Here is a 12,250-nt window from a genome sequence, read left to right as displayed (position 1 = left end):
ATAGTTGTGATTTCCCACTCTCCCCACCCCCAGTTTCCCCCTATAAATTACCATCACAAAACACTCCAAGCCTGTTCCTACTGCTAAGTAGTATGGGTCAGCAACTTACTGCAGGTGCTGTTTCCAGATTTAACTGTAGGGGACAGATGAAACCAGAGGGAAAAGTATACTAATTAGGAGCTAGCAGCGGCAAGACTCAAGAGCAGTATTAGGGTTTCTAAGCTGGCAGATGAAAGAGGCACATTGTATCTTAAGTGGTGGTATTTCTTAATTTTCCTTTCTTACAGCTGAGACTCAAGTGCAGGTTTCTTTCTTCTGCAGAGAAATCAGGATTTAGGATCAGGCTTTTCAGAGAAGCCAAAGCAAGTTGGGTTCCCAGGTCCCAACTAGAATTTCAGAAGGATTTGGACACTTAATTTCAATAGGTTCTTTTGGAAAACCCAGCCCAAATTCTTAGCAGGTGGAGACTGGCCAAATGGGACACAGGACACAGAGAATTAGTTGGGAGCATGTGAGGGCAGAAGCCTGGAACATACTAGATTCTTCTGGCATGTCACAGGTAGACTTCAGCACATGCAGAACCTTAGATCTGTCTAACATCTCTACTACAATCTAGTACCTAACACTCAGAAGTCTCAACACTATGCCTTTATAGTTTCTTCCCTTTTGTGATCTTAGGTCAGTCACAATCTCTGTATGAACATCTGTAAAATGGGCATCAGTTATCTACTTGCACAGGACAGTTGTGAAGGTCAATTAATGTTTGTCAAGTGCTTTGAGGTCCTTTCATGAAAGTTGCAAAGAAGTATTTTTAACCAGTGTTTCTCATTAACAGCATAACAGTCCGGTTATAGCTAGATGAGCAGCTATTCCTCCAGTCTCACTGCGATGTGCTTATGTTGACACTTACTTCCAAACTTCCACACAGCGTAAATCTCCCTTTCCTTCTGTCCCCCACAAGCTGACAGGTTTGGTCAGAGAGATTTCTTGGATGTAGACTGAAAAGAGCACTGCTGATTTGATGCAGATGTATCCGTACAAATGCTGAATGAAGACTTCTAGGTTTGCCAAACAGTAAATTAAGTCATGCAGATCATCTCACTTTGCATGCAGCTGTTATCATCCCTGCAGTTCCCTTCTGTGGCATCCTCCTTTGCAGACCTCCAAGCTACTTATGGGACCTGCTATTGTTGGGAGCAGATTAATATGGTCGCTGTAAGTGTCCTCAAGGACTGTGGAGCAATTTTTACTCTGCAAAAGCAGCATTTTTTCTTGCAGGCAGATGTCTGTACTTCATGTTCCCTTCCCACATCTACTTAGCTTGATCACTTAGAGTAGTGTAAACTAAGTACACCAGACCCCTGCTTGAATGCAGGGTTTTGGATCCATGTGCGGTCCCGCATTAATGCGGGGACCGCATTACCATGGATCCCAATGTAATTAAATTTAGGATCTATGCGCAGTCCTGTGCTATAAGCGAAATCCCACTATACAGACATGCGTTCTAGCGAGGGTCTGCAGTAATAATTGAAGTTCTACAGCACCTTTCACTGGAGAATCTCAAAGCACTGTACCAAGACACTGCCTCACACCATGCTTGTGATGTCAGCACTATTGGATCCATTATATAAGTGGGTAAACTGAGCCACAGAGAGCTTGACTTACCCCAAAATCACACTGCAAGACAGTGGTAGAGCCATGAATAGAACCCAAGAGTCCTGATGGTCAGTTTCCTGCTCTAACCAACAGGCCATATTGTTTTCCCTTTTAACATGAAAAAAGGTTTTTCCCAATCTGTAAAAAATCAGGAGCTGTGAAATTAAAATTCTCCAGCCCAGAAAACAGACAACTACAGTGTTTTAAACATCAATGTTTCTAGAGCCAAACCACACTCCCAAAGGAAATTTATCCGTTCTGTATCATTATAGAATGGAAGATTTATTCAGAAGAGCCACTAACATTTCAGCCCAAAAGGCCTCCAGATGAGAAAGACAATCCCCATTCCAGCAACAGCTTTTACAAAGCTTTACAAAACGTGCTTCGGCTGATGAAGAAACCCTTCCCCCAACACCGATTGCTGTTAGGACATCAGCAGATCTACATCAAGTCATTGGCAAGTCAACAAGTATGGTCTTTAGTACAACAGAATTCCATGTCAAATTTAGAGATTATCATCTTCACTAAGTAGACATGAAGTCACCCGCTGTTGCCAAAGACAACAAAAGAAATGCAAAGTGGCAAGAGGTTCATTTAAACAGTTATAGTATTACAGATATTTGAGGAACAAATGACAGTTTAAATTCTCTGGGTGTACAAATGGGTGAACTCCAGTGAAGCTGTGTCCATTTATAACAGCAGGGAATTTGGCTCAGAAATATATATGGTACTATTTAGAAGAACTTTTTAAGTACATATGCCTACTAAGATTCGCCATAATGACAGGAACAAGGTGGAATTCTTAACATGGGGTACATTTAAAAAAAATTCACTTGTTTGACAATGTAACAAGACAGCTCTAAAATGCAGTATAAACTTACAAGTGATTTTATACTATGGTATAAACACACAGACACACCCAAGCCTTGGTCAAATAAAATTGATCATGAAATCCCTAAGGTGCAATTGACCGCCTGACCTTATCAGTGCCCTGTTAATTCAGCTGATAACAAGTACGCTCCTGGTTCTCTTCCCCAGTGACATTGATTTGTTCTAGACATATTTTCCAAGCTGTATCTGCCTGGGAAAGTTTGGTCTCCATTGTTGGATTGCTTGTTTTTTCCAAGCCATTATTATTATAAAGTGCTATCTAGGGAAGACCTCCGCTAGCTGCCTGAGTGCCTCAACAGGAAAAACTGAGGCCAGCACTACTTAGCCTGCCTGTCAGGGGATGGATTTTCAGAGATACTGAGCACCTGCAGTGCCCACTAAGTTCAGTTGTAGCTGCAGACACTCAGCACCTCTAGATAAAATGTCAGGTCCCAGACGTGGCAGCCCACCTGTCAAGATAATGCAATGTGGATCCATTACGAAAGTGAGAGATGGGTGCAAAGTCTATTCTGCTCTCCTTCTTCCCGAATCTGAGAAGTTGGGCTTTAAATACCAGCCAAATGAAGTGAGGCAGGAAGGAAAGAGAAAACCACAGCACTTGGTACATGCCTGCCAAGAGGTGGCACCTGAAGAGATAGAGCTACCGAGTCAGTATAGTGTTTTGCAAAAACTTGCAAAGATCACTGCTCAGCGGTGCAGGAACAATTTGTACAGTGGGGGTGCTGAGAGCCATGAACCAAACTGTAAACCCTTTATATGGTGGAAACCACTTCAAGCCAGGGGGGAGCAGCAGAACCCTCAGTTCCAGCATAACTATGTCACTGCTCAGCTGATTCTCTGGCCAGATGTAGATTCATTCTCAGCCCAAGACTCAGCTATGGTTTTCACATTTCTAAGGGACACTGAGCTCTCCCTCTGCCTTGGAAACCATCATGATGAACCACCTACCACAGTTGACGGTTATCAGCCTAGAGGCCCTCTCTTTTCCTTTACTGGGACCTTTTCGAGCCACTGACAAGAAGTTATACAGATATGATTAACCAAGCTGCTCAGAAACTCTACATTCTGCACTAGCTGGAGGCCCGTGTACCTACCAGAGTCATACACATGAAACATTTATCACCCTGCTGCATAGACAGTATTGGACTCCCAACTTATTTCTGGATGCAATTCATGATGTTAACTTTGAACTACAGTTTGGGTCTTGGCTTCCTTTGAAACCACCTCTTTCCTAGTGCACCTACAAGCAAGGAGGGCAGTTGGGACTCTTCAGCTATCAGAGAATGGTGATCAAGAGAACTCATCAAGGGACTCTTCAGCTATCAGGTCCAAAGATTTCAATTTGACAGAGCTGAATGTAGGGTGTTCTCAGTACACATGGGGCTCGGTTCCAGGACTGCTTCCCCACAGTCACCCAATAAACCCCAAGATGTGCTGATCATCAAAGCATCCTGTGAAGTGTAGCTTGCCTTGGCGATGAGGAGTTTTTCTTATGGGTTGGGTGGGGAAGGGAGCATTGTTTTCTCCAAGTTGTCAACTGTGTGCCACTATTCTGTATAACTTGACTGCACCTTAGTAGGGAAAAGCACTGTAACTAGACTGCATCTATGATCTGCATTGGTCCATTTGTCTTCCCATCAAACATTTAATGCCTCAAATCCACCTCTTCAGAATGGTGTATGGGAAAGAAAAGAAAAGAGAGTGAGAGTGAGTGAGTGAGTGTATATAAATAAAATCACATGGCAGAGTCAAGACAGCTGGAGACAAGAAAGCTGGGACTATAGAATTGTTAGCCCCCAGTGATGATTTTTTGCTATGTACAAGGCAAAGAAATAAATACAGAACACCAAGATGTAGACATTTTATAACCTCACTTTTCAGATCATATAACTACACTTTTAAATACAAAACAGCTGCTGTGCACCAGCACATCTCTGGTGCCTGCTTTTTAATGATGCAGAGGCAAAAATGCCAGGTTGCTAGACTCTTTCCCCCAGAACATCAATAGCAATTGTAACATCTCTTCCTACAGATGTGCTAATGAAAAGAATCTACTCTTATTTGCACCTTCTCTTCAATTTGATGTGAAATCCTAAATGTTTTCATTTTGTTAGCACTTAACGAGATTTTAACTGATTCCTTCCTCCAGCATTCCTTTCTCCAGTCCTATATAGGACACTAACTTCTGGTCTCACTTGGGCCAACAGTAACTCTAAAGCTAGTTCTGACTAGGTCAGGCCTCAAATAGAATCCAAATTTAGGACCTTTACATTTTCTAGAGAATGTGTTTATATAATGGATCGAGCTGGATATTAGAATGGAAGTTCCTGAAAGAGGGAATGTTGGCCAACCACACTGGAATTAGACCCTGTTCTTTTCATCTACATCTTTAACAATGTATTCTAGCCAGCCAGACAAGGCCTTGCTTCTGACTGGGCAACTCTTTGATAGCACCTCTGACAGCACAGCACTTGGGTATTACTGAACTGCAGTGTCAGCAATGGAACTTTTGTATGGGAGGCAGGGAAAGAAAAAGGGGAAGGGCAGAAGTAAAAGGTTTTTGGGGGCAATCAGTAGAGGAAGGAGCATAGAACTTGGCAGAGCTGGGGTAGAGAGGGAGGCACAGGACTTCCAAAAGGAAGCAACTAGGGAAACTTGAAATACACAGAAGAGGTGATGTACTGTGGGACTTTAGGGGCCAGGTAGGATGATATGTCCCAGGTTAGTAGGACCTCCTTTAATCAAAGCACTAAGATTTGACACTTTCACCTGTGTTGGATATAACTGCAGAGTCATTGACAGGATAGTGACTCACCCGCACCCCACATACCCTGAGTTCTGTCCTAGCATGTATTGTGCTCAGGGTCAAACCTGGGATGGATTGTCTGGGGACAACCTCTTTGTTGGCTGTTCCCAGAATCTTGGCCAGGACTCTGAAGTGGATCTTTGCATGGTATTAAAGGGGGCATCAGGCAAAGGAAGAAGAGTCTGGGTGAAATTTTGGAGGGGAAGAGGAGAGATGGAAGGGATTTCAGGGGAGGGAGAAGACAGACAAATAAAGACTTCACCAATTCTGCTGTTTGGGTGGTCTGGACTGGGGTTGCACAGTCACACAGCTGACTAAGAGTGCTGAAGAGTCCAGAGGAGAAGCCCAAAGAAGCTGAGCAACAGTGGGGTCCTTACCAGATGGAAGTCTGATCTTGAGGAGGGTGAAGAAATGTGTGGTGCTGTTGGGAGCTTCATGTGAATTTTGAGGGTGGGGAGAGCATGCCTTGCAATGCTGCAGGGAGTTTCACCGGATATAGGGAAAGGACCTTGCACTGTGGTGTGTATGGGAGGTGGTGAAAGAGCCCTTACAATTATTCCCCTAGGGGGGTTGAGTAGCCTTATATGCTCTCTCTCCTTACTGGGGTCTCCTCTGGAGCTAGAAGGCAAAAGCTTCTCACATTGACAAATACTTACTTTAGGGCCAGGTAGACCCGGGCGGCCAGGGTTTCCATGGGGACCAGGAGGACCCTAAAACAAAACAGAGAGGCATAATAAATCTATACAAATCAATGTTATTCAATATGGATGGAGCCAAAACCCCAGCTCCAAGTGCCCCTGAACTTTGAGGAAGCTCAGATCCAGGCTCAGTCCGATCCCCAGGAATGACACTGGCCTACTTTATATTAGAAAGGTCTTGCTGTACCTGCAAACCCTCCTAGAGGTGATCCAGGTCCCCAGACAAAATAAGCTACATTGAAAAAAGGACCTTTGGGGGGCACAATAACACTACATCTACATGGGGGCTTTTGCCAGCAAGCAATGTTGGTCAGAGTTTGGCACACTCCTAACCAACATAACTATACTTTTCAGTGTAGACCAGGCCACCATCCCCAAAACATCTGTAATTAACAAAAGCCATTCCTGGCAGCAGGAAGGACAGAGCTGGTGTGAGCATTTCAGTCAGTCACTCTTCCTTATAGCTGCAGTTTGCTCCTTCCAGGATGGAGGTGGCTTAAGCAGAACATTAATTAGGTGGGCCTCTTAATTAGCCAGCAATAACAAGGAGATAATGGCACTGTGGCTGGACAGGGTTGACTCTGTGTTAGCAGATTGTTCTTGTATAGCAAATACTACTGTAACCAGACTGAGAACATGAGCAGTTTGCAATGCAGAGACACAGGAGATGCGAGATGGTTTAAAAACCAACCTTCCCATCAATGCACAACTGCAGGAATCTCCCACCAGAGTGCAGATATGTCAGCAATCACTTTAGAGAGGCACCCACTAACCACTTGCAACTGCATTAGCAATGGCAGTGAAGCAATGATCTCTCTCAGGTGTGCTGGGCTTCCAAACAGCTCCACTGACTTCAGTTAATACCAGGCCTCAACTCTAATAGCTTCTCTGCAACCATATTTCCTATGTGACCTGACTTCTTCCCTAGGGACACTATTCAGCATAATTATGCTAGCAGACAGTAGGACCTTTAAACTCCTGGCAGCCTTAGAGGCTTCGTGCTTAGCCTCAGTACGGTACCAGGGTGCATAATGCATAAAACTTAGCTATGCTGGCAGATGTCTGTAATAGAGACATAATCCATGTCAGTCAGGGGTGTGATTCTGACCAACAAAGCTGTGCTGGCAGAAATCCCTAGCATAGACACAGCTGTTCCAGCAAAGCTGTGCTTTTACCAGATTAGCTTGTTTCATTCATGGGAGGTGGCTTTACTACATCAGTATAAAGTGTGCTTTGTGGGCACAGTTGCATCCTCATCAGGAATCAAAATAGTAGCAAAAGCCCCAGAAGGAGCAGAGATTTGGGGTATCAAGAAGACTATATACATTTAGAGCCATTTACTTGGCATTTTAGAATAAGCAGCAGGCACATTTCTGAGAGCTGAAATAAGGGGAAACCGAGGTACTTGCTAAAATGAAATTTTAATGGTTTAACTACATGTTTAACCTTCAGGAAAGTGCTTGAAATTTTGCCTTTTTAGAGGCTCTGATGAGACTGGAATGCAAATCCATACTATGATTGGTATATAGTAAAGTCTTTGTTTAAAATGAGCTTCAGTTTTCCCCAGTGGCATTTTAATGATTCTTTCGTTTCAAAAATAGATACATAAATGATTAAAAATATAGTCTGTGTCCCTCACTCAAAAACTACAGCAATTTTCTCTGCCTAGATACTAAGGGCAATTGGCACTGCAAAATACCTACAATAGATGATATACAGCAATATCTCCTTTTAAATCATTTATTAAAAGAACTCAACATGTTTTCCAAAGACTATTTAAGGCACTATCTGGAATACGAAGCTAAGAACAAATTATCCCAGGCTTTGTACAGAGCAGATGAAATCTGCTAACTTTTCAGGCAGAGGTAATAATGCTGCTAAATCCCAGAACACGTTCCTGGGAGGTGTAGGAATTTGAAAAGTTAATTCTGAAGATTCATATTCTGCCAACATGCACAACCTTTATGCCACCAGTAGGAGTACTTTCATTTACTCTTGATTTACAAGGAGGAGCATAGATTGGTGGATAACGAGAAAGTTATTTGGCTGCTTTCTCAGCTCTGAGAGAGACTATAATATTTGCTGTCATCACTTCTGCACGTTTGGGTCCAAATCTCCCAGGCTGTGATTTCCAAAGGAGACAAATGGAATTAGTGTCCAACTAACAAAGGAATTCAGTGCCTTTAATCGCCTTTGAAAGACACAGCCTTAATGTTTATTTAGTGTAATAAAAATAGTGGGTTTTTTTATTACATCTTGTAGCATGAGCATTTGTTGAGCCAACAGATTTGTTGGGGAAGAGAGTCAAAACAGCTTTTGTAAAGGGAAGTCATGCCTCACCAATCTATTAGAACTTTTTGAGGGGGTCAACAAAGACTTGGAAAGGAGTAATCCAGTGGATATAGTGTACTTGGACTTCCAGCAAGTCTTTGACAAGGTCCCTCACCGAAGGCTCTTCAGCAAAGTGAGGAGTGATGGGATAAAGGGAAAAGGTCCCCTCATGGATCAGTAACTGGTTAAAAGACAGGAAGCAATGGATAGGAATAAATGGTCAGTTTTCAGAATGGACAGAGGTAAGAAGCAGGGTCCCCAAAGGATCTGTACTGGGACCAGTGCTGATCAATAATTTCATAAATGATCTGGAAAAAGGCGTAAACAGTGAGGTGGCAAAGTTTGCAGACGATACAAATGATTCAAGATAGTTAAGTACAAAGGAGACTGCCAAGAGATCTCACAAAACTGAGTGACTGGGCAACAAAATGGCAAAATTCAATGGTGATAAATGCAAAGTAATGCACATTGAAAAACATAATCCCAACTATACATAAAACTGATGGTGTTTAAACTAGCTGTACCACTCAAGGTAGAGAACTTGGAGTCACTGTGGATAGTTCTCTGAAAACATCCCCTCAGTATGCTGCGGCAGTTAAAAAAGTTAACAGAACGTTAAGAACCATTAAGAAAGGGTTAGATAGTAAGCCATAAAATATCATAATGCTGCTATATAAATCCATGGTATGCTGCCTCCTGGAATACCGCATGCAGTTCTGGCCCCCCATCTCAAAAAAGCTATATTAGAATTAGAAAAGGTACAGAGAAAAGCATTTTTGTTGCTCAGGAGTATGGAACAGTTTCTATATGGAGAAAGATTAAAAAGACTGGAACTGTTCAGCTTGGAAAAATAGACAACTAAGGGGGGATATGACAGAAATCTGTAAAATCATGAATGGTGTGGAGAGAGTTAATAGAGAAGTGTTAGTTATCTCTTCGTACAACACAAGAACCAGAGGTCATCTGATGAAATTATTAGGTTTAAAGCAAGCATAAGGAAATACTTCTTCACATAATGCACAGTCGATCTGCAGAACTCATTACCAGGGGATGTTATGAAAGCCAAAAGTATAACTGAGTTTAAAAAAAGAATTAGGTAAGTTCACAGAGGATAGGGCCATTAATGGCTATTAGCCAAGATGGTCAGGGTTGCAACCTCAGGCTCTGGGTGTCCCTAAGTCTCTGACAGCCAGAAGCTGGGACTGGATGACAGGGGATGGATCACTTAATAACTGCCCTGTTCTGTTAGTTTCCTCTGAAGCATCTGGCAGGGGGAACTGACGGAAGACAGGATACTGGGCTAGATGGACCATTGGTCTGACCCAGTATGGGTGTGCTTATGTACATCATCATGTTTCATAGAATGAGAAGTCTGGCAGAGCAGGGACTGAACACATTTTTTCCCAAGTCCCCTGCTAGTGCCATAATCATTGGACCATTTTCCTTGCTGTCTCTGATGAAAGCATTTCCCTAGAGTCTTTGGGATCAAGAAAATATTTAGAGCCACATAACTGTGCAAAGAAAAAATTGTCCTAATTATAGAGGGATTAGTTTTAATGACAAAGCTTAGAGCAGCAACATCTCTATAAAGTCAAGATCCTAAAACGTCTCAGACATCAGCAGTTAATGCAAGCAGTCCAGAGCAAGCTCTAAAGCACCAAGCCAGATTTATAAAGCGAGGGTAGTTCAGCTGTTACGCAAGTTCAGAGTCAAACATCCCAGCTCAAATCCCGTTTTACAGCTTGGTCTCCTTTTGGGGCATATTCATGCGACTTGTTATCCATCATAATACAAGATAGAATTCTCAACAAGAAAGCTGTAGGCAGCAGCACAACCTCCAGCTGGGACCAGCCAATGCTGATTGACACTGACACAGCTTCCAACTGGAAATGTGGAATCTATAGCTACAGCAGCAGGTTTGTCACGGTGGGAAAAGAGTTACAAATAGCATGATTTTCCTGCTCATCTGTGACATTTTTGGTGTCTGTGACTCACCCGGAAGCAGTGGCTGCTGTCTCATGGGTTTGGGCTAGGGTGACGAGACAGCAAGGGTGAAAAATCAGGACACGGATGAGGGGTAATAGAAGCCTATATAAGAAAAAGGCCCAAAAATCAGGACTGTCCCTATAAAATAGGGACATCTGATCAGCCTAATCTGGGCCCAGCTTCCCTCCCCACTCAGACCAAGATTAGAGGTGTGATGCCAGGGCGGAAGGTGCTGCTACAGATGGTGAGTGCCCCCATATCTTTCAGGGCATTTTTTTTTTTTTAACAAAAATCATGGAGCAGTCACTAAATCCGTGACTTTTATGGAATTCACCATGACTGCTCTGAGATTTTTTATTTAAAAAAATGCTATAACAATCTATAGCCCTATCTATGGCTAACCTTCCAATCAGAAACTCATAGCTAACAAATAATGTTCCTAACACAGTTCACAGGACGACTTTTCCAGCACAACTGTAGGAAATATTAACCAAAAGCCAGCCTGAAAAGGGGACCAGTCTTCAGTCCAAGCAAAGGCCTGCAAGATCAGAATTCTCAATACCCAGGGATAAGCTATGCAAGAAGATAAACACCCAGATCCCTGGTTTAAGGGGTTGTTCCTATACTATTGAATTCAATAAGAGTTTTAGCTTTTAGCTTCAGTGGGAGTAGGATCAGAGACATAGGGAGATGAATAGAACATGGGGTTAGCAAGATCAAAACAGGAGACATCCATCTCACTCGAAATCTCCAAAGCATCCCAGTCTGACTAAGTGGAAGGCAATGTGCTGCTGGTGTAGTGGGAAGTCCAATCCAGTAACCAGGGCACGGCAGTGATCAAGCCCAAAGGTTATGAAAGTCCCATTTAAAATGTCTAGCTCAGGTATGGAGAGACAAGGGCATAGTCTGGCAATAGTCCTAAAATGGTAAAAAATAACTCATTTTGATATGTTCCAACATGGCTAGCCCTTTAATCTATGTTTACACCCACATTCTTGGCAGAGGAGGAAGATTCAGGGTGGTACAGCTATCCTTGGGCAGAGTAACAGAACGTACAGGACAGCATCTGCCTGAGGAACTTTGAGCAGTGAACATCTGAACAGGCAGGTCCTAAGATTTAAGCTATGCACCAGTCTATAATGGCAATGGAAGTAATTGGTGGAACCTTAAATTCCACCCTTCAAGCCCACATACATATGCCCAGATCTGTGCGAAGATGCTATATGCATATGGTCTGTGTTCTGCCAGCCCCCGGGTACATTTATTCCTCACCTAGCTTATTATTCCTCTCCAATCCCACAGGCAAACTTCTCACTCCTCTTTCATACTGTCTCACCATCAACCACCTCTCGCCTTTCATCAAATCTGCCCATAGGCAACTAAATTTAATAAACAACCCACCCCAGCATGCAGCAAAAATGAAAAAAGAAACCACTACGCCCAGTTTCAATTCATCCATCTCAGAAACAAGTGCCCTTATGCATAGCACGTCCCAGTGACATGTACCCCAGTCAAACCACTAATGGCGCTAAAAACCTCTCTGCAACCCAATCAATCCTAAATATAATATTGTGTGTCTCAGATGTTCATGGAGCCATTCTATTATCTCCTGTAGCCAATGGCAGATGCAACTACCCCTTCATTTACACTGATCCCAACAGCTACAATTCAGCTCACGACGCTTCTCTTTCAGCTATAACAGGTGATCACAAAAGGTGGTGAAACTCCAACGCTGTAAAATCAGCCAGCCCAAGTATAAACAACTCCTGCCTAGCAAACATTCCAAATCACAGGGTGTTTGGTAATAAACAAAGACATCTTTCACCTTTAGGTCATGGAGGTGAATGTAAGGCTAGTAATGAACAAATCATTGTCATCTAAT

The 12,250-nt window shown here is 42.9% G+C and overlaps 1 protein-coding gene across 1 annotated transcript in view; it reads right to left on the bottom strand.

The window, feature by feature from the left end:
* Window positions 1–12,250, bottom strand: part of COL27A1 (collagen type XXVII alpha 1 chain) — a 214,215-nt gene that overhangs the window by 170,330 nt on the left and 31,635 nt on the right. The window contains exon 5 of the mRNA XM_075060695.1: window positions 6,010–6,063. Within this exon, the coding sequence (XP_074916796.1) occupies window positions 6,010–6,063 (54 nt within the window). The remainder of the gene's footprint in view (window positions 1–6,009; window positions 6,064–12,250) is intronic.

This window comes from Chelonoidis abingdonii, chromosome 24 (assembly GCF_003597395.2).
Source record: "Chelonoidis abingdonii isolate Lonesome George chromosome 24, CheloAbing_2.0, whole genome shotgun sequence".
Lineage (NCBI taxonomy): Eukaryota > Metazoa > Chordata > Testudines > Testudinidae > Chelonoidis > Chelonoidis abingdonii.
This window is presented reverse-complemented; position numbering and strand designations above follow the sequence as displayed.